At 41.8% G+C, this 23,625-nt stretch overlaps 1 protein-coding gene across 3 annotated transcripts in view; it reads left to right on the forward strand.

Moving 5' to 3' along the window:
- Positions 1-23,625, forward strand: part of LYN (LYN proto-oncogene, Src family tyrosine kinase) — a 138,371-nt gene that overhangs the window by 47,327 nt on the left and 67,419 nt on the right. The window contains exons 2-3 of one of the 3 annotated variants that reach the window (XM_005563340.4): positions 18,821-18,957; positions 23,357-23,402. In XM_005563340.4, coding sequence (XP_005563397.1) covers positions 18,826-18,957; positions 23,357-23,402 — 178 coding nt within the window. In that variant the 5' untranslated portion in view covers positions 18,821-18,825. The remainder of the gene's footprint in view (positions 1-18,820; positions 18,958-23,356; positions 23,403-23,625) is intronic. The other 2 variants (XM_005563341.4, XM_045398277.2) reach the window with 2 other exon arrangements.

Genomic DNA, 23,625 nt, shown 5'->3' on the forward strand with positions numbered 1-23,625 from the left:
TTTTGACCTTCATACTTTACCACAAGCTCATGGATGTGCCAGGCCTTAAAGGAGAAGGGCTTTCTATGTCTTTGTCTTCTGTGAACCCATTTAAACTCCACCACAGCCGTAGGGGGATGGGCGTTATCATTACCCTTTTCATGGATGAGGAAGCAGGCCGGCGGTAACGCCAAGGCATCAGAATGGAACGGAAACCCACCTAGAGGTGCTGCCTGTCCACAGTTATGGCCAGGTTCCTGAGGACACCCTGGACGCTGGTGACTGGTATAAATAAGTGTCTTGCTGTGTTTGATTTTTAATTTTTACAACTATAGTTTTTATAAAACTAAATCATTATAGCTCATTGTGGACACTTTAGCAATGAAGAAAAAGAAAAACCAACTCACCACAGAAGCATACAAGTGTTTGTGTAAGCATTTTTGATTCAGTTTAATTTGATTTTAGTATTGCTTCCAAATATTTTTATTATGTAATCATAATGTATATAAAACTTTTTATCTTGTTTTACAAAAATTAAATTATAAGCATTTTTTATTTAATTATGCAATTCTTTTAGCCATCCTTAAGAAATTAATTTTTCTCACTTTCAAGGTGATTCTTGCACATAATTTAAAAATCAAATAACTACAAAGCTTTAACATAAAACAGCAGATTCCTGCCCCATCTTCCTGAAGCCCTTCCCACGTAGATTTACCCCGAGATCCAACCACTTTCTTGTCTTCAACTCAATGGCTCTGTGATATCCATTGAATGGCATCATGCAGTTTATGTACCTGCTGCTCATCCTGTGTTTACTTAATTGAGTTATTGAATGATTGATTGAGATCAATGGTTCTGCAGGATTACTAAATGCTGATAAAGGCCTGTTCACTATGCATGTATAGATGTGTAAGTTCAGAGCCAAATTATCAGATGTACTTTGCCTTGCCATTTTTATAAGCCTAATTTAACTGTACATTTCATTTATCATAAATGGCTCTGGGTAGATTAGGAGTAACGACTTTATTATTAAACATTAATAGATCTCCCAGCTCTTATCAGTTGTTTTCCAAACCTAAAATTGAAGAAGTTTGGGAGTTAAGCCAAGAAGATCTAATGAAATTCTATTGTATTTTAAATTATAATTATTAAAACAGAGCAGGTAACAGCCTGCCCTTGATAATTGTAAAGACTACTGGGTGTTAAGAAGAGGCACATTATGTGGATACATGCAACTTCTCGTAGAATATTTTCAGACAGCCCTCTTTTTAAAAATGGAGGATCCCTTTTCTGAAATACTGATTCCCAAGCATATGGATTGGTGTCTGTACTGCCATAATATACTTTAAAAAAAATTAATAGGCTTTTTTTTTAGAGCAGTTTTACATTTGTCTATTTTTTACTGCTCCTCGTGGAGCCCGGCTAACTCCTAGGCAGTGCACCCAGAGTTGCAGTTTTAGATTTAGATAAATTAGGCAGAAAATACAGATAATTGCCATCTAGCCATCACTGACTTCCTACCCTCAACCAGCTTATTATTAACATATAATTAACTCCTATTATGAACATGTTACATTACTGTGGTACATTTGTTATCACTGATAAGCCAATGTTGATACGTTAATTAAAATCTACAGTTTTCATTAGGATTCACTCTTGGTGTAGTACATTTCATGGATTTTGACAAGTGTATAATGACATATATTCACCATTACAGTCATATAGAATAGTTTCACTGCCTTAAAAATCCCCCGTTCTTCACATGTTTATTCCCCTGTTCCCCAAACCTCTGGCAACCACTGATCTTTTTAGTGTCTCCACAGTTTTACCTTTTCCAGAGTGTCATACAGTTGGAATCACACAGTATGTAGCCTTTTCAGATTGGCTTCTTTCACTTAGTAATATGCATTTAAGGTTCCTCTATGTCCTTTCATGGTTGATAGCTTATTTCTTTTAAGCACTGAATAGTGTTCTGTTGTCTGGATATAAAATGGATAAACATTTTATTTATCCATTCACCTCATGAAGGTCATCTCAGTAGCTTCCAAGTTTTGTCAATTAGGAATAAAGCTGCTGGCCAGGTGCGGTAGCTCACATCTCTAATCCCAGCACTTTGGGAGGCTGAGGCAGGCGGATCACTTGTAGTCAGGAGTTCGAGACCAGCCTGGCCAACATGGTGAAACCCTGTCTCTATTAAAAATACAAAAATTAGCTGGTATGGTGGCAGGTGCCTGTAATGCCCAGCTACCCAGGAGGCTGAGGCAGGAGAATTTTTTGAACCTGTGAGGCAGAGGTTACGGTGAGCCAAGATCATACCACTGTACCCCTGCCTGGGTGACAGAGTGAGACTCTGTCCCAAGGCGGGGGGGCGGGAGGGAAGGAATAAAGCTGCTATAAACATCTGTGTGCAGGTTTTTGTGTGTACATACATTTTCAACTCACTTGAGTGAAAATCAAGGGGCACAGTTGTTGGATCATATGGTAAGAGTATTGCTTAGTTTTATAAGAAACTGCAAGACTGTCTTCCAGAATGGTTGGGTCATTTTACATTCCCCAGCAATGAATTGGAGTATCTGTTGCTCTACATCTTTGCCAGCATTTGGTGTATGTAGTCAGTGTTTTAGATTTTTGTTGTTTAATAGGTATATAGTGGTAAAGTATATCTCATTGTTGCTTTGTTTGTTTTGTTTTGTTTTGTTTGAGACAGAATCTCACTCTGTTGCCCAGGCTGGAGAGCAGTGGTGCAATCTCAGCTCACTGCAACCTCCGCCTCCGGAGTTCAAGAGATTCTCATGCCTCAGCCTCAAGAGTTACTGGGACTACAGGCACGTGCCATCACACCCGACTAATTTTTGTATTTTTAGTAGAGACAGGGTTTCACCATGTTGGCCAGGCTGGTCTCCAACTCCTGACCTCAGGTGATCCACCCACCTTGGCCTCCCAAAGTGCTGGGATTACAGGCGTGAGCCACCACGCCGGGCCCATTGTTGCTTTAATTTGCAATTCCCAGGTGACATAAGATATGGAGCATCTTTTCATGTACTTATTTGCCATCTGTAGATCTTCTTTGGTGAGGTTTCTATTCAGATCTGTTGTCCATTTTAAAAATCAGGTTGTTTTCTTATTATTGATTTTAAGAGTTCTTTGTTTATTTCAGATACCATTCCTTTATTAGATGTGTATTTTGCAAAGATTTTCTTTTAATCTGTGGCTTGTCTTTTTATTTTCTTGAGAAAGTGTCTTTCACAGAGCAGAAGTTTTAGATTTTAATGAAGTTCAATTTATAATTTTTTCTTTCATGGATCATTTTTTCTTTCATGATCATGGATCATTTTGGTGTTGTATGTAAAATGTCATCACCAAACCCAAGGTCATCTAGCTTTTATCCTATGTTATCTCCTAAGAGTTTTATAGTTTTGTATTTTTCCTTTAGGTCTGTGATTCATTTTGAGTTGACTTTCATAAAAGATGTAAGATCTGGATCTAGATTATTTATTTACACATTTATTTACTTACATGTGGATATACAGTTGTTCCAGTACCACTTATTGAAAAAAATATCCTTTCAGTGTTGAATTGTCTTTGCTGTTTTTGAAAGATCAGTTGACTATATTTGTGTGATTCTATTTCTGGACTGTTTATTCTATTCATATGTACTGAGTGTTTTTGTTCTTTCAGTGAAGATAAACTCTATTAGTAGCTAATCTTGGTTTGACTTTGACTCTTAGTTTCCTCATGAGAAGCTGGGATCCACAGAATAGATCATTCTTACTGTTTCTTCCATCTTTATTGCATGAGATTAATTTGTGTCTAAGAATACAGTTGGAATGATGCTTTTCTCAAAGAAAGTCTCTGGGTTTATTCCAACAGATACCAGATCTGTGTACGTGTCTTTGTGTCTGTCTGTGTGTGTACAGGCATAGTGGCAGACATCTCTTTAGACATGATTTCTGGTTATGTTCTTTATATCTTATAACAGGATATTAAACTTATCATTCACGAATGAGTAAGAAAGCATATTATTTTGCTCCAATCTGTAACAGAAAATATAAATAATTGAGTTATTACCAGCAATTAAAACATCAGATTTCCTGGCATGAAGCTTTCATAAGGGGACATTTGGCAATGTTTGGAGACATTTTTGGTTGCCACAACTGGTAGCTGGGAGACCTGGAGAGGTGCTACTGGCATCCAGTGGGTAAAGGCCAAGGATGCTGCTAAGTATCCTAGAATACACAGAACAGCCCCCTAGAACAAATACTTTTCTGACTTGAAATGTCAGTAGTGTTGAGGTTGAGAAACCCTGTTGTAGAGAAGCAGATTTATTTATATCCATGGATATGTTTTCCTCTTTGCCTTGTCCTGTAGATCAGGCATCCCCAGCCCCTGCGCCATGGACTGGTACTGGTCTATGGCCTGTTAGGAACCGGGCCACACCTGGAGGTGAACAGTAGTTAAGCAAGCGTTACTGCCTGAGCTCTGCCTCCTGTCAGATCAGCGCCATAGTAGATTGTCACAGGGGCGCAATTCCCATTGTGAACTGCGCCTGCGAGGGATCTAGGTTGTGTGCTCCTTGCGAAACAGTTTCATCCCGAAACCACTGGCCCCCACCCAACCCCCCTCTGTGGAAAATTGCCTTCCATGAAACCAGTCGCTGGTGCTAAAAAGGTTGGGGACCGCTGCTCTAGCTAACCTAGACTCCTGATGAGGAGTCCCATCTATAGCTAATAAGCAGCAGAAGCTTATGGTGTGATACAACATTCCACTTCTTTTAGGTGTCTCGAGCTGAGTTTCACTTTTTGTAACTTCATAATAATTTCTATTTGGTTACATGCATTTAGATAAGCTGACAACTCTTAAAGTGGGACATAAATACACTATGATGTATATTTCTGAATATGGGTGACTGGGATTGTTGATCATAGAAATCTGAATCTGGAAACAAAGTTGATGTTTAATAACTCTCCTTGGTTGGTTGGATATACATAGTTCAGACTCTGCTTTGAATGTCCCCTTCTGGTCCTTTAAATGATCTATTTCCCTACCTTACATAAGTTTCCATGAGCTCATCTTGTTTTCGTAGTGTTCCCTTTTATTGTTAAGAGAAACAAAACCAAAAAACCCCACTTGTTTCAGCAATGCCCTGTTGTGAAATTGCTCAACTAAGAGTTACGCAAATGGGGATGCGGCACGTGGTGGAGGCTTCTTGCAGCATGTTGATGGGGGACCAAGACCTGGTCTTGCCTCTTCCTCCTCCCCCAACTGGCTTCATTCCGGTCATACCAGCTCCTGCTGTGGCCCTCAGCTCATCCCAGGACCTTGACAGGGCCTGTTTCTTTTACCTCACACTGTAGCCCCAAGCTCTTAGGCTCCAGTAATCCTCCCAGCTTGGCCTCCAGTGCGCTGGGATTAGAGGGGTGAGCTCCCATGTGTGGCCCCTCTCTAAGTTCTTTACTCTCACAGACAATTAGAGTTTGAAGGACCCTAGGCCATGGGTTCAGATTATCTTATTTTGCTTCAAAATTTTAAAAACTTTTTTATTTTTCTATGTTATATACACATATATGTGTGTATATATGTTTTATACATAACTTGTATATGTTACTTTATATATAGTAAAATATATTATTTTTAAATATATACAACTTGTACATAGCATATGTTATATGTAATGTATCCTATACATAACCTGTATGTTGTACATAAATATGTATATTGTTTTCCTATTATACTATACATACATATGTAACTTGTCTATATGTTATGTATTATAATAAAATACATTGTATACTTGTATATATACATAATTTGTACACAATGGAAAACATTTTTAAAATTTTAGCCTAAGGGGAACTGAGCACAAAATCTAAGGGCCTCCAAACTCTGATTTTATACATATATAAAATTATATGTGTGTACATAAAATATACCTTTTAAATAAGCTATATGTGATGGGAAAATTAAAAATTTGCAAGGGCAAAACTAAAAATAGCTGTAGATGAGCATTGTGGTAGTTCAGCATATTTGTTTTCAGACTTTTTTTCTATTCATTTGTACCTTTTCCCCTCACAAAATGCTATCATGCTATATATACTGTTTTTACATTTTTCATTGAAATATATTTTGAATATCTTTTTATGTCAATAAATATATATGTATTATAATTTAATGGTCACATAGTATTCTTCTGTGTTGAGGTATCATGTTCTACATCAACTTTCCAAAAGCCATTTACCAGAAGGGCAATTTGATGATTTCTCAAATGTTACACTGTACCAGAAGACTTGTTTCTTTTAACTACTTGAATATTATTTTTATTTTAAAAACTTTATGCATTTTTAATGTGCTTCTGCTAGTTCTTCAAATGACATGTCAACAATGTTTCTGCAATTAGAAAAAATAAAATTTCAATTTAAATTTATCAGCCTCAAAAAGAAATTGTAAGTGACCAAAGCATTTCCAACACATATGACATGCTTAAACTTTAGTTTCTGAGAAGGTGAAATTAGGATGTGTTAACCTGGCAGCTGTTTGCAAAACCATTTGAGATGAAAGGATAGAACCATCCTGAAATACGGAAGGGAAGTGTCCCTGTGCATAGGGATACCAGAAAGAAGCAGAAGACTTGAATCTCAAATGTAATAAAAGATGACATTAAGGTTGAAGAATTTTAAAAAATTAAAATCCTAAAAATGTATGGAGAGGCAAAGCAAGAAGTGAATTCAGAAACTACAGAAACAACCATATCTCACATTAAACTTAAGCTACTAATTACTAGTAACAGGTTAATATAGTCCTAAGAAGACTCAATAATCCTTAGCTTTTTAACAAATAGAACATTCGTCAAAAGGAAATCTTCAAAATCTTTTAAAACGATTATATATATATACACACACACATATATGTATGTATGTGTATATATATTATATGTGTGTGTGTGTGTATATATATGTATATAAATTTTTTTTTTTTTTTGAGATGGAGCCTCACGCTCTTGCCCAGCCTGGAGTGCAGTGGCGCCATCTCGGCTCACTGCAGCCTCCGCTTCCTGGGTTCAAGCAATTCTCCTGCCTCAGCTCCCAAGTAACTGGGATCACAAGCACACACCGCCACCCCTGGCTAATTTTTGTATTTTTAGTAGAGACAGGGTTTCGCCATGTTGGCCAGGCTCGTCTCAAACTCCTAGCCTCAGGTGATCCTCCTGCCCCGGCCTCCCAAAGTGCTGGGATTATAGGCATGAGCCACTGCACCAGGCCTAAAACAATTATATTTGATTAAATATACTACTCAGATACTACACAGCCATAAAAAAGAATGAAAATCATGTCCTGGGCAGCAATACGGATGCAGCTGGAAGCCATTATCCTAAGTGAATTAATGCAGGCACAGAAAACCAAATTGCAGGCTCTCTCCTATGAGTGGGAGCTAGGCATTGAATACATATGGATGTAAAGATGGGAGCAATAGACACGGGAGACGACTAAAGTGGCGGAGGGAGAAGGGGAGACATTCACTAAAAAACTATTGGGTGCTATGCTCACTACCTGGATGTTGGGATCATCCGGACCCCAAACCTCAGCATCTTGCAATATACCCATGTAACAAACCTGCACACGTACTCCTGAACCTACAATAAAAGTTGAAATTATTTTTAAAAAAGAATTATTATACTCTTAAGCTATGAAAGCACCACAACTAATACAAACTGTTATAAACTTAAGCTGTTAAAACTATCCCATCTAATATGAAATTACATAAATGTGAATAATTAAAAGGTACAAATTTTGGTGAACTGATCATCTTGTGAGTTGAAAACCCTCACAGAACTGGCTTTGGTGATGTGACTTTTGAGAGCTGATCTGCATTTATTTAACTGCTGACCTATAATCTGGCAAACAAGCCTGTTTCTCTATAGTATTCCAAACAGTCCCACCATAAGTATTCTCTTGTATAGAGCTTCGTGTAGCCCCCAGTTATTTTCTTATAAGTAATTTATTTCAAGAAGTGGTCATATTGGGTTAAGAAGTGCATGCATTCTAACGGACTTTAATATGTAGTGTCAAGTTAAAGATTGTATCACTTACCCTCTCATGCCAAGCCCAATGATTTCATTTTACGGAGAGGTAGTTAGAGTCCAGAGAAAAGACTGGTTTTGTCGATAATTACAGGACTGTCAAGGCTGGACTCCACAGACAGGCTTCCTGAGTTCACCACTGTCTCATTGTCCTCTCCGCACTCCCTTCCAGGCAGAGCCACATTTCCCTTTCAGTTTCTCTGCTCTAGATGCCAATCTTCCAGGTATTTGACCCTCATCTACCTCTTTAATTATTTGCAATTCTTTTCTGGAAACATTCTAATAAATGCAGTGATTAAAACTGTACCCAGTGCTGCTGCCCCTTCATGTCGTGGATGACTACATGACCCCTGGGTCTACCTACGGCTGTGCTTATGTCTTGTGGCAGACAATAAAGAAGGAGCTTCAGCCAGACACAGTGGCTCACACTTGTAATCCCAGCACTTTGGGAGGCCAAGGTGGGTGGATCACAAGGTCAGGAGTTTGAGACCGGCCTGGCCAACATGGTGAAACCCCGTCTTACTAAAAGTACAAAAATTAGCCAGGCATGGTGGCAGGCACCTGTAGTCCTAGCTACTCAAGAGGCTGAGGCAGGAGAATCGCTTGAACCCAGAAGATGGAGGTTGTAGTGAGCCGAGATTACGCCATTGCACTCCAGCCTGGGCGATAGAACGAGATCCGTCTCAAAAAAAAAAAAAAAGAAGGGGCTTCAAACCAGGTAAACACAGCAAACAGAAGATAAAATGTGTTGGATTTGAATCACAAAGGCATAAACAAAATTAATAAACAGGAAACCACTGAATATGTATATACAACCTTTGTCAATTAAATATTTTAAAATTTAAGGCTGGGTATGGTGGCTCATGCCTGTAATCTTAGAATTTTGGGAAGCCCAGGTGGGAGGATTGCTTGAGCCTAGGAGTTTGAGACCAGTCCTAGCAACATAGCAAAATCCTGCCTCTACAAAAAATTAAAAAATTTGGCAGGCATAGTGGCACACGCCTGTGGTCTCAACTACTCGGGAGTCTGAGGTGGAGGGCTGAGGTGGGAGGATCACTGGATCCCGGGAGGTTGAGGCTGCAGTGAACTGTGTTTGCACCACTGCACTCCAGCCTGGGCAACAGAGTGAGATAAATTTTTTTTGTTGTTAAATTTTAAAAATGAATAAAATAGAGAAATCAGCCATACTGTATTATCTCTCTCTTTTTGGGGGATAGGGGACATTTTAGATTAATTTTGTATTGATAAAATTTGTATACCATAAAAGTCACCCCTTTAAAGTATCCAATTCAGTGGTTTTTAGATTTCTCTTAACATTGTATACTGTCACCACTTTTTCCAGAATCCACTGCATTTTATGTGTAGCAAATATATACACTGTAATTCAGCTGTGCAGAAAAAGAAAAACCACTTTAGATTTTGTGGCTATTCTCTTCTCAGCCTTCTGGATAGCAGCAGGTGAGAAAACAGCTTAAGTTTGCCAATAGGGTTTGAATCTTTTCCAGTGTAGTCTGTCTTCCATCATGACTGTTTCTTCTTCTTGCCCGCTACTCCTTTCCAATCTGGTGTTTAGGTAGGTACAGGGTTGCCGCTGTGCTATTTGGTAGAAAGAAGCCATGGGTTCTCTCCATAGTCTGTGTATGCCATTCACCAGCCTGCTAAGATTTGACTGGGCACTGCTGATTTGAGGGATGTTAAATGCACATCCACCGTGCAAGTGCATGCAAGCGGGAAACTTGTGGATCCCCTGGAAACCCTGACAGGTGGAATGAGGGGAGCCCTGAGACAGCATCTGGCTGTTTTATCTTGGCACCCCTTTCCTCAGTGCTCAACCCTGCATGAGACATGAAGAGAAGAGCCAACTCCTTCCTCAGACCCAAAGACAAGTGTCCTCCCGTGTCAAGAGAGGTGCACCCTGTAACTGGCTAGCTGGTCTTAAGCCCACTTCCCACCTCCCCTTTCGCAGTTGACCCTTAATAGTCAAAGTGGATGAAGGCTGGCAGGCACCTTGGACACAGGTTCTATCCCAGTCTTTACTCTTTCCAACACTCCTTCAGATACCTCTTTCTCACTTCTCCTAAGTCATCTCCTCCTCCCTTCTAGGGGGAGCCTGATGGCTCAACTTAGTCACAGACAGGAGCTGACACCTAACCACAGAAGCAGCTCTGTGGTGGAGGTGATGCCCACACCATGGACGCGAGCAGCTCCATGGGCCATGGTCATAGCCTGGAGGAGACACCCACACCATGGAGGCAGCTCTGTGATCTGAGGGATCCCAGCATCAAAACAGCATTGCCTTAATTGCCCCCAAACACTGTTTCTATTACACATGACATTTAAACCTTAGGGAGTTATGTTCATAATGTTAGGTTGCCTAAAGAAAAAAACAAAAACAAAAGCAAACCGAAAAAGCCTTAAGTAGGGCCTTACGTTGCAGGCTGGTCAGATAGAGAAAGCCGTGGTATGGAGCTTGGCCAGCCTGGGCTACCAGCTCACCAACTGTGCCCACCCTGGCTGCCGGGAGATTTTACTGAGGAAAAATATTGGAGAATGTATGAAAATAATGACCATGGTATGAAAGGGGAAAAATCTTAGTTGTTTAAATAAAGACAGTCTGACTAGGCCCTTTTCAGTTGTCTCTCTTTTAAAAGTGATTTAGGTGCTGGGCGCAGTGGCTCACGCCTATAATCCCAGCACTTTGGGAGCCCGAGGCGGGAGGATCACCTGAGATTAGGAGTTGGAGACCAGCCTGGCCAACATAGTGAAACCCTGTCTCTACCAAAAATACAAAAATTAGCCAGGCATGGTGGCAGACGCCTGTAGTCCCCACTACTTGCTACTCAGGAGGCTGAGGCAGGAGAATCGCTTGAAGCCAGGAGGCGGAGGTTGCAGTGAGCCGAGATCGCGCCACTGCACGCCAGCCTGGGCAACAGAGGGAGACTCCATCCTAAAAAACAAAAAAAAGAAAGAAAGAAACGGAATTTGGGAAAATTAACGCAAGACTGAGCTGCTGGAGTTGGGAATTAATGGGGTTGGTGGTGGAGCTTAGTGCTAGTGCCCTCTCCAAGTCTCTCCAACACTGCTGAGGCTGCCAACCAGGCTATTGTGTCCCCATGTCACTTTGATAAGCAGTTTGGAGAAAGCATTCAACTCTTCTGAAGACTTTGTTTCTCTGATCTGAGTCTCCTTTCCGAAAGTAAAGTAAGAAGGACAATTAAAGCGTATCTAAAGGTTTCTGTGTTGGTGGGCAAAGTAAATCTCTTGAGTTATAGAACTGATACTGGAATGCAAGTGTGTAGGGGACATACTTTTAGGGACAAATTCCTATAAATGATGCTTGAACCAGGCTTGGACCTAATTTGAAACTCAAGATCACTTTTGTTTCAGATAGGCACCACCCACCTCTATTTCCCCAGGCTTCCTTTCTCTTCCTGTTGTCTTTCTAAGCTCTCTAATTCAGAAAACTCTTGGAGTTGGAGCTCCCTCCATAGAGAGGCAGCAAGACCTTGCATCAGTAAAGTACAGCTTTTAGGCTGGGCACGGTGGCTCATGCCTGTAATCCCAGCACTTTGGGAGGCTGACGCGGGAGGATCACCTGAGGTCAGGAGTTTGAGACCAGCCTGGCCAATATGGTGAAACCCTGTCTCTACTAAAAACACAAAAATTAGCCGGGTGTGGTGGTAGGCACCTGTAATCTCAGCTACTTGGGAGGCTGAGGCAGAAGAATTGCTTGAGCCGGGGAGGCACAGTTTGCAGTGAGCCGAGATCACACCATTGTACTCCATCCTGGGTGACAGAGTGAGACTCCATCTCAAAAAACAAACAAACAAAAAAGAAGTGCAGCTTTTAGATAGAAGGAATAGGTTCTAGGTTCTACAGCACTGTAGGGTGACTATAATTAAACACAATGTATTATATATTCCAAATAGCTGGAAGAGCAAATTTTGAATGTTCGCAACACAAAGAAATAATAAATTAAAAATAATAAAAGCAACAAAAAGAGAAAAAGTGCAGCTTTGAAGCCAGACCAAGTTCCAGTCATACCTGAGACCTTTGATTACTTAGCACAGGTTAATCTCTGGGTTTTACTTTCCTCATACACAAAGTACCAAGGACAAAGTAGGCACATACGTGTTTATCCCTTTTCTACCCCCACGTATTTTGTCTCTTACCCTCATAGACATTTATAGCTACTCTGTTTGCTTTAGATGTGTGACCAGCTGATATTGCAAAGTCAGGCAATAAACCCAGCAGTTGAGTTCAGCAATCCAACTCCATAGTCCTTACTTCACAATATTTTGTGAATTGTATAGTGTCTTCTTTAGGAATTTCAATAGAAAATTTCTATACAGGATCTTTTACCTCACAAGTGGACTTTAGAACTTAACCAACAAGGTGGTGGATGTCCTCTTAGATTTTTTTCCTGTGGACATTAAATATACATACATATATATGGGTTGTGTACATATATTAGGTTGGTGCAAAAGTAATTGGCAAAAACCAAAATTACTTTTGCATCAGCCTAATTTAAATATGTATATATAATTTTTTCAATCAGCAATTCTTGATTGTTTAAGAATGTCCAGATACACAAATCTATCTTTTTAACCCACTCATAATGTGTCACTTTGTTCTAACTTAAAGAACTAACCCCTCATGAGGACATCTAGCTTGTCTCCACTATAAGTCATGCTAGTGGGAACATCCTTGTGCCCCAGTGCAGTGTATCTAAAGAACAGATTTCGAGAAGTGGAATTCCAATGCAAGATTGCATCTTTGTTGAGCAACTGGATAATGGTAAGGCATTGCTAGATTTTTACCAGAGGCGGTAACTAGGAGTTATAGTTCATCACCCTACCGCCTCTGGTAAGAGTGATTTTATGAAACCAAAACCCTACTGCCTCTGGTAAGAGTGAGTTTTGTTTTGTTTTGTTGATGGAGTCTTGCTGTGTCACCCAGGCTGGAGTGCAGTGGCACGGTCTTGGCTTACTGCAGCCTCTGCCTCCCAGGCTCAAGCGATTCTCCTGCCTCAGGCTCCTGAAGAGCTGGGACTACAGGCAAGTGCCACCACGCCCGGCTAATTTTTGTATTTTTAGTAGAGACAGAGTTTCATCATGTTAGCCAGGCCGGTCTGGAACCCCTGACCTCAGATGATCCACCTGCCTCAGCCTCCCAAAGTTCTGGGATTACAGTTGTGAGCCACCACACCTGGCCAAGGTAAGAGTGATTTTTAAAAACCAAAAAATTATCCCAGAGTCTGGGAATAAAACAAAAGAGGGATTAAGGTCACTCTTCTAATATTCTAAGGCTCTTAAATGAAGATGAGCCACCCCTAATGGGTATTCGTTCCAATGAAAGAAAGACTTTTTAGAAAGAGATATCTCCAGCCTCACATTTTCTGGATGGGTCAGTGGATGTTGCTTTGTAGTCAAAAGGCTGCCTGGCCGTTTGTGTCTCTTTAGACCATATTGTAAAACTTTTGCAGTGAACAGCCTAGAGTTGTATTTGCATGTCAAAGCCTCAGTTACTATCTTGTTTTAACCAGAAGTCTCTACCCATAAAATATGTCTTATTTACTGTTCAAAATATGGTTTTGAAGGCGCTGCTGACTACATCATCCACAGCACTTGATATAAAGTGCATTATAAGCAAACTTGGAATTCCTGTTGGGGACACACATTCCCATCAGGAGCCTGGTCTGCTTCCTCTCTCCTGCTGTGACTCACGGTGTCCCTGGCCCTTTCTGCCAGAACACCCAGGGCAAATGTGCAGGTCAGTTACAGCAGACCTGTTCCCCACAATGTTACCACATTCGCATTCTTCTCATTGCCTTGGCGCTGGTTTTCTGGTTTTATTTTATTAACTTCATTATTGACTCTTTAGTGGTAAAACATTTTAAAGCTTTTTTCTCTGAGAAAGAGATAGCCTGTAAAAATAATCTGTTTGGCATTGTTAATAAATAGATGAAACATGCATTTCAAAATAGCCATTGTGGTAAGAGCCCAGGCTGTAGACCTAGCTTCTTAGACTTGAGAACGCATTCCTGTGTGAGTCCTAGCCCTACCTCTCCCAGCTGTGCTGTGCGCCAGTCATTTAACCTTTCTGAGCCTCAGTTTTCTCCTCTGTAAAGTCATCTGGCCATATGGTTTCTTCAAGGATTAAATGAGATGCTCAGTACATTATAAATGTGTAATAGAAGAATACTAAGGTGGAAATCATTGTAAAGTGTAGCTCATATCACTTGGAACATGTAACCACTCTCAGTTTTTGTCAGGAGTATATTGTGTTTTCTACATTTCTGGTACTTTCATACAGCATAAGGAATTGCAAGACCTGTTCTCAGTTTGGGTTGCTCATCCCCATGTCACATGGAGGACCTCTCTGGAGGTTTCTGGTGGGAGAGTATCTGAATGGGGGACCCCACACACTTTGTGAGCAGAGATCGGCGCTGCCTGAGCAGTGAGGCCATGCTAACTCTCCACATGGCTTTAATTTTTTTCATTTACAGTACATACATTTGATGTTAAATTATCCATGACAATGGCAGGGAGAAAATAAGCATAAATAAATGACCATCTATTGATCTTCCTGTCTTGGATGTCGCCACCCCACCCACATCCACCCGCCTTTTGTTTCCATCCTTCCTCTTCCCAAGACCACTGCCCTTGTACGATTGCCTCCATCTTTTCCTCTGTCCCCTTTGGAGGCTAGGGGATGGATTTCCTTACAGTAGCTCGCTCTCCCCCAAACACTTCCTACAGACTTTCTGCTCAGAAATAGAGATCTCAACATGTCATTTCACAGTTGGAAAAATGTTCTGCCAATCCCAGCTACTCCAGAAGCTGAGGCAGGAGGATCCCTTGAGTTCAGGAGTTCGAGACCAGCCTGGACAACACAGGAAGACCCCCCCTCTCCCCTTCTCAAAAGAAAAAGAAGAGAAAGAAAGGAAGGAAGGAAAAGAACAGAAAAGGAAAAGGAAAACGTTCCGAGGCTCCCTGCTGAATGCAGTAAAGCCAGCACTACCTGGCATGCCACCTCAGTTAGCCTCCAGCCACGCGCTTTGCTAACGCATCCCCTGCCTTCCTGTGCACGACTGGGGTTTCTACCATCTTGATTTTTTTTTTTTTTTTTTTTTTTGGCGTACAGTTGTCCATCATATCCTCTTATTTTCTACCCTCCAACTTTTATTTTGACAATTTCAAATCTACAGAAAAAGAGATCACTTTCTTTAGAATCACTAATTTTTAAGACATTTTGATACATTTGTCCCTTCCTTTTCTCCCTTCTCATTTTGGCTGAAGTGTTGAAAGTTGCAGACACCATGACCCCTCACCCCCACCCGCCTCAGTTGCATCTGATGCACACTGGATGTTCTCCTGAATAACTACAGTACCATCATATTGCGCTTACAAAACACAACAACAGTTCCCTGATATCATAATCTCATGTGTAAGTCAATTTCAACTTCCCCAGTTGTCACGTATCACAGCTGTGTGTCCCCCGCAAGGCCCCAAGATTCCATCAAGGTTAGTACCTTGTCTCTTGGGTCTTCTCTGATATGGAATGGTTCCATCCCTCCCTCTAGCTGGAGTATCCAGGCAAGTTTTCTGTAGAAAATGGCACATTATGAATTTTTCTGATTATCTTGTTCCTCTCTTCCCTGTATTTCCCATAAACTAGAAGTTATTTTAGAGGTTTCTGTCTGTTTTAGAACAACAGACCCAGGTGGGTTTTGCCTCCTTTCCTTCTCCTGTCTCACCATAGTCAGGAGGGGTATTGATGGGCATGTGGGAGTCCCAAGCCCACCAGCCACAGCTCCTCCATCCTTTCTTTTTATTTTTTTTAGACCAAGTCTGGCTCTGTCACCCAGGCTGGAGTGCAGTGGTGTGATCTCTGCTCACTGCAACCTCTGCCTCTGGGTTCAAGTGATTCTCCTGCCTCAGCCTCCTGAGTAGCTGGGACTACCGGCGCCCATCACCATGCCGGCTAATTTTTTGTATTTTTAGTAGAGACTGGGTTTCACCATGTTGGCCAGGCTGGTCCCAAACTCCTGACCTCACGATCTGCCCACCTCGGCCTCCCAAAGTGCGTTTATTCTTACTCTTTGAGTACCTGCGTGGAGCGGGGCTGTTTTAGGTTCTGGGGGTACTGCAGTGAGCAAAGTAGAGGGAAGCTGTCCCAATCAGCTTAGATGCTAGCTTAGGGAGCTGACCCTAAATAAGCTGATACATGATGGAATGTGGGTGGTAACCAGACAAGAGTGAGACCTGTCTGGGGCGATAACATTCCTGTAGGATCTGAGAGAGAGAGAGAGAGAGAGAGAGAGAGAGAGAGAGAGAGGGAGGGAGAGAGAGAGAGAGAGAGAGATGGAGCGAGGGGATGCTGGAGCAAGCAACGAGGGCAGGGGAACCGCAGGGACGCGGTGGGGCAGCGCCGCCCGCCCGGGCGTGCTGGGGGATTCCCTGTGCCCTGGTTGCAGCGCGGCTCGGTCAGGAGCTGGATCGAGCGGCCTGGTGCTCTGTGGTTTGGCCGCACCCATGCAGGGCTCCTGCTCGGGAGCTCACGGTGTGCGCAGGGTCCTCGCGCTGCTATTAACCTATTTGCCCATTTATAAAGCATGATTTTAAGGGATGATGAGTTAAACACCGCTTTTTCGGGGAGGGTGGCGGGGCGTGGGAGGGATGAGACTGGTGAAAAAAGAACTCCCATACTTAACTTAGAGATCAACTCTAAACCCATGGCCGTTTCAGAAACTTTAGCCTATGAAAAAAATGTGCTGTTTTGAATCAAAGAAGTACTTGCTTCCCCTTTATTTTGGGAACTGCAGCTCGCTAGTTTCAGAAAGAGGTGTGGCTGCTCTTTAGAGGCTTCATACCTCAACTAATGAAATGATAAACAAGTCGAAGTTCCTGGACCAACTGGAAGCCTTCAGGACAACGCAGGCCTGGGCACGTGGCAGCGCTGTGGGAGAGAGAGGGCCGAGTTCCCAGAAGAGCTCTTGAGGTTTCTTAGCACAATTCCTCCCCCACGAGGTATTGCCTAATCACACCACCTCTCCCCCTTCCCCAAACTCCTGTCATCTCTGCTTCCTCTAGACTTAACTCTAAGCCCTAGGCCGTGAGCACAGATTTGGCAGTGCTTCAGAATTACACATCACATGGGGAGCACCATGCTCCCACTGTGCCCCAAAAGAGTTTCCCGGACAGTGTCCAGAGAATCTAATGAAGTTCATGAGATTTTTCTTTTCTTTTTTTTTTTTTTTCTTTTCTTTGTTGTTTTTTTTTTTTTTTTTTTTTTTGAGGCGGAATCTTGCTCTGTCGCCCAGGCTGGATTGCAGTGGTGTGATCTTGGCTCACTGCAACCTCCACCTCCCGGGTTCAAGCAATTCTCCTGCCTCAGCCTCCTGAGTAGCTGGGACTACAGGTGCGCACCACCCCGCCCAGCTAATTTTTGTATTTTTAGTAGAGACGGGGTTTCACCATGTTGGCCAGGATGGTCTCCATCTCTTGACCTTGTGATCTGCCCGCCTCGGCCTCACAAGGTGCTGGGATTACAGGCGTGAGCCACCGCGCCCGGCTGTTTTGCTTTTAGTGCATAGATTTGACCCCAAGGCTATACTGTAAGACAAGAACTGTGTCTGATTCAAATGTTCAAAATGGTGATTTTTGCCGTCCCCAGAGTGCGTGTGTAGTGCTCAGCCGTCCTGCGTTAATGGGATCACTGGATGACAGAGTTGGTGTTTAGATGTGCACCGTGTGTTGTTCTGCACTGGTCAGGCACTAGCCCCCTTCTTGCCATGGTGGCGTTCCTCCACAGTCCTAGCATGGCTTGCAGAGGCCATCATTTTGCTTTTACCTCCGCTAGTACTCCTGGTTTCCTGACTCAGGTAGCTTACTGGGTAGCCCTACTGGATTTGATCATCTGAATGTTTTCATAAGCATCTTCTCTCCCGTAACTGTGTTTCCTCATTTCATTTCCAGTCTTGAGGAAAGTCAGGCCATCTTCCTAGACCCCTAGCTATGTTTAGCTGGAACTGGGTTCTATAGATTCTAGCTCTTCATCACCTGCCCTTGAAGCCTCAAGGCCCCCCACCCCACTCCACCTTGCACACTGCAGATCGGATATGTCACTTGTCTTCAGAGTAAAAAATCAACCACTCAGCATCGCATCCAGCATGTGCCTCCCTCTCTGGCCCTGACCCCTGACCTTCCCTACCTGCTCGTTGACTACAGTGTTTAGTGTTGTAGATAGAGCTCATTTTCTGGAGAGATCAGGTTGATCTGGCTCTCGGAAGGGGCCATGTTCTCTTGAGCTCATGGTGGTTGCATATGAAGTTTCTTCTTCCTGGAATCTCTTTGCTGACTTTGCAACCTGGCTGCCATCCCTCCCATTTCAACTCACAGAGCATTTCCTGTAGGAAGCTTTCCCTGACCACCTCCTTTTCCTCTTGCCTGAATTACATGTCCTTTCTTAGATCCTGTGGGTCCTCTGTCATCGAGTCTTTACACATCTTTGCCACAAGAATACGAACAGAGTTAGAGCTGAATTTGGTCTGGGTGATGGAAAATTAATGCTCAATAAATATCTGTTGAGTGAATTAATGGACAAGCAAACCTATTTGGGAATAGTATTCACATTTGAGTTTATTAATCTATATATGATAAAGAATAAAAGTACATTTTTTTCTACTCTTTAATGGAGAGATTTTGATGACTTGAAGCAGTTCTAGAATGGTAAAACAATGTTGTTGCTTTTATATTTCAACAGGAAATATGGGATGTATAAAATCAAAAGGGAAAGACAGCTTGAATGACGATGGAGTAGATTTGAAGACTCAACCAGTACGTAATACTGAAAGAACTATTTATGTGAGAGATCCAACGTCCAATAAACAGCAAAGGCCAGTAAGTAGATAGTCTCAGGGGAGAATTCCCACAGCAAGATCAAAGCATGGCTGCATAATTTAAACACCAATCTGTAATATGTGCATGCAAAAAAATCCCACTGATTACTTGGTCCTCAAATAATTTTTGATATGCTTTGTAACTTAGTCCTTTGAAGAACGTATAAACATTTTAGGGATAACTAGGCCACTCATTGTGCAATAAAGGGGCCTTTGGTCACATTCTTATGTGTGAAGAAAGCCATCTTTCATATTACTGGTGCAAAGACCCCACTATATATATATAGGTTTGTGTGACTCAAGATATGTAGTGAGAGGCCGGGCGTGGTGTCTCACGCTTGTAATCCCAGCACTTTGGGAGACCGAGGTGGGCGGATCACTAGGTTAGGAGTTTGAGACCATCCTGGCCAACACAGCGAAACCCTGTCTCTACTAAAAATACAAAAATTAGCTGTACATGGTGGCGGGCAACTGTAATCCCAGCTACTCGGGAGGCTGGGGCAGGAGAATCGCTTGAACGTGGGAAGTGGAGGTTGCAGTGAGCCAAGATAATAGCACCACTGCACTCCAGCCTGGGTGACAGAACAAGACTCTGTCTCAAAAAGAAAAAAAAAAAAAAAGATATGTAGTGAGATTAGCTCAGTGGTTTAGAAGCAAAAGGAAATGCGGGATGCAAGTCAGAAACTAAAATAGGAACTAATGTGTCTTTTGTTGTATCATACATTATCCTGTCTTGTCATTCCTTCAATTAATTCAAAATAGTACAGATCCTGAAGTTGTCATCTTTTATTTTAGTGAATTAAAATATTAAGGAAAAGCACCTCTAATTCTGCCCCCTAACCTTAGAGAAATAGCTGGACTAGAAATATTTTATGAGTGATGTGCTATTTGGTGTATTTTGGAAATATTTGGCAAAGAAAGAAATAACATCGCATTTTATGGAAAGGAAGAACAGAATTTTGAACAACTATAACCTGAAATCTACTTCATTTCAAAGCTTATATCCTTTATATATGTATTCTCTCACTCTATACATGTATATTGCCCATAGCCTGCTTTCTATGGAATTCTGCAGCATTTAAGCTAGAAACAGCTTATTCCAGATTAGCCCAAATGCCGTTATTAAGAATTTCTGGGCCAGGCTCGGTGGTTCATGCCTGTACTTTGGGAGGTCACGAGGTCAGGAGTTTGAGACCAGCCTGGCCAACATAGTGAAACCTCGGCTCTACTAAAAGTACAAAAATTAGCCGGGCGTGGTGGTGCGCGCCTGTAGTCCCCGCTACTCAGGGGACTGAGGCGGAAGAGTTGCTTGAACCTGGAAGGCAGAGGTTGCAGTGAGCTGAGATCGCCACACTGCACTCCAGCCTGGGTGACAGAGTGAGACTCTGTCTTTAAAAAAAAAAGGCATTTTTATAGTTTCTCTAGTCTGACATGTATTTAAATACTCAGGTGTTTTAGAAATATATTCCCATTATCAAGGCTTTCTGCCTGCCCTCCCCTCACTGTGTCCCCATTATCCTGAAGGTAGGAAATATCTTTCATATATCAAAGTCACATGTCATTGCTGAGACGAAGAAATCAACATCAGTCTTCTTAAGAAATGGAGATAGGCCAGGCACAGTGGCTTATGCTGTAATCCCAGCACTTTGGGAGGCCGAGGCGGGTGGATCACCTGAGGTCAGGAGTTCAAAACCAGCCTGACCAGTGAAACCCCGTCTCTACTAAAAATACAAAAATTAGCTAGGCATGGTGGCACATACCTGTAATCCCAGCTACTCAGGAGGCTGAGGCAGGAGAATTGTTTGAACAAGGACTCGGGAGGCAGAGGTTGCAGTGAGCCAAGATTGCACCACTGCACTCCAGCCTGTGCTACAGAGCGAGAGTCTCCAAAAAAAAAAAAAAAAAAAGGAAGTGGAGATAAAGAGTGGATGTATCATGCTATTAAGTTATCATACATTATGTTTCTGGATAAATTAGCATTGTAATTTTATGTATAGAAAATATATGTACTTATGTAACAAACCTGCACGTTATGCACATGTACCCTAGAACTTAAAGTATAATAATTAAAAAAAAAAAAAGGAAAAGCAAAGTCATTACTGTGAAAAAAAAAAGAAAAAAGAAAATATATGTACTTAAAGTGTATAAGAATAATACATTTAAATGTGTGATAAATATAAATATAAAATTTAAAAACTTATTACAGATTACAGGCAGTGAAAAAAGATTACATAAGTATATACAGATATCGAACCATATAATATATAAATATGACTAATAGTGAAATAAGAGAAATTAGAGTCACAAATAGTTTTCTTATAGACATCAGAGTTCTCAAAAAAGGATCTGATTTTTCTCATACCATATGCCATAGATTTTATATGTTTTAAAACACAAGTTTTTTTCATTTTGCCTCTATTTATTTATTTATTTATTTAGAGGCAGAGATTTGCTCTTGTTGCCCAGGCTGGAGTACAATGGCACCATCTCAGCTCACTGCAGCCTCCTCCTGAGTTCAAGCGATTCTCCTGCCTCAGCCTCCTGAGTAGCTGGGAATATAGGCATGCACCACCACACCTGGCTAATTTTTGTATTTTTAGTAGAGACAGGGTTTCACCATGTTGGCGAGGCTGGTCTAGAACTCCTGACTTCAGGTGATCTACCCACCTCGGCCTCTCAAAGTGTTGGGATTACAGGTGTGAGCCACCACGCCCAGCCTGTTTTTTGTTTTTAAATGAACAAAGATGTCCTTTATTCAGAAAAGTAGAGGAGAATAGTGTACAAACCCATGCACCATTTTTTCCTCTTGTTCAAAGTAAAGGGGATTAAAAATCAAGTTTGAAAGCAGAAGTAGTAACTGTGCTTGAAGTCTTTCAATTCCCTCCTGTATACCATAAGTATTTCAGTTTTTCCCTTCTGTGGTCACAGATGCCCTCGCCTCATGAACCAGTTAGGTTGGCCTTATTCCATGGCCATAACCAACACTCTCAACCCTGGCCAGATATGCCAAACTGCATGCTATGGATTGATTAAAAAGGGAATCTGATGAGAAGGTGAGGTAGAGTTGATGCAAATTCAACAACATTCTAGAAAAAGCCATTTTAAGGAAAAATCTAGAGCAGTGGTATATGTGTTGCATATATGTGTTTTGGTCTTATAAAAAGCATATTAAAATGTTTGTAAGTTAAGGGCTTTTTGAGATTTGAAAAATCAGCTTGCTGCTTTTAAAATGATGTAATTAGTTTCTGGTTTTCTAGTTATTTCCTCTAAATCACATAAAATAGATCATATGTCCAAATTATGCAAATCTGAATGACTAAAAAATCAACATAAAACTTCCTGACATAAACATTTGAAGGATAGTATGCAGCCATGGGTTTTTCTGGTACCACAATGTAGTAATTTTCCCTGCCTCACTGAACTGGAGATTTTATGGGCTTTCATCAGAAATTTAAATTTCAGTACAAACTGTTTTGGTCCCATTCTATGAAGCCACTTTAATCAAAAGAAACAGAAAAGTTACATGGCTTGTGGTATAGGCCTCTAACAGCATCTATCTTACAAGAGGCCCAGAGGCCTCACAGAGCCTCACGCGGCACTGTGAGAAAAAGGAATTTGATTTTAAAGGTAATTGAGGTGGACTTTTGTGCCACCAAATCCTTTCCAATAACTCACCTCCCCCACTGAAATAACAGGGGATGCCATCTGTCCCTGCGATGGAGTCAGGGTCAGCCCAAGAAAGCCTGGATGGGATGGGACTTGCTCTCAGCCTCCAGGGACAGAGACCTGATCATGCAATTTTATACAGCTGGGGAAGCCTTGGATGGGCAGTCCCGGGCCGGGATGGCAACTCCACCAAGTCACCAGGGTCCCGCCACTTCCGTCTCCATCCTCCTGCCGCTGATTATTTGGTTTCCATGTGAAGACTCCAGCCTTCACTTGTTTCTAGGGGGAGAGAAAGAGGCAAGGGAAAAGGGGAGCTGACAGCGAAGCCCTGCCCAACTGATCTGCGGACCAAAACTCCCTCCACCCTCTGCCCAGGGCTAGAGAGTTTGGAAGCACACTCATTGAGCTGGGCAAACTGCCACCCCAAATAATATTAGGGTTCTGTCACCAAATAAGAGGAGGAGCTAGGATGAGGTGAGCACCTAGCAGCCCCTGCCCAGAACCTTGCTTCCTTCCTGCCACCCACAGCAAGTGGTAAAGGGCCCTGTCACTGGCGGAGCAGGGCAGGATGCACCTCGACAGGTTTTTCCCTCTGTGCTCCTGTTCTTTCTAACTTAATAAATGAGCCCATCCTAACAGCATCTGCTACTGTTACAAAAATCGTATATGCAACATGAATGTGAGTAAGAAAAGCTAACCAGTGTTTTTTTTTTCTAACAAATATTCTCTCATAGGTTCCAGAATCTCAGCTTTTACCTGGACAGAGGTTTCAAGCTAAAGGTATGGTTTCATAGCAACATAGTTAAATTTTTTTTTCTTTACTATTAGAGCTTCTATAAAGTGATTGTCCTAAATGTTTTATTTTTTTATTGTGGGACACGTATAACATAAAAATTTACCCTCATAACTATTTTTAAGTATACATTTCTGCGGCATTTTGTACATTCACATTGTTGTACAACCAGTACCACCCTCCATCTCCAGAACGCATCTTCTCAAACTG

The sequence above is a fragment of the Macaca fascicularis genome, chromosome 8 (genome assembly GCF_037993035.2).
Source record: "Macaca fascicularis isolate 582-1 chromosome 8, T2T-MFA8v1.1".
Classification (NCBI taxonomy): Eukaryota; Metazoa; Chordata; class Mammalia; order Primates; family Cercopithecidae; genus Macaca; species Macaca fascicularis.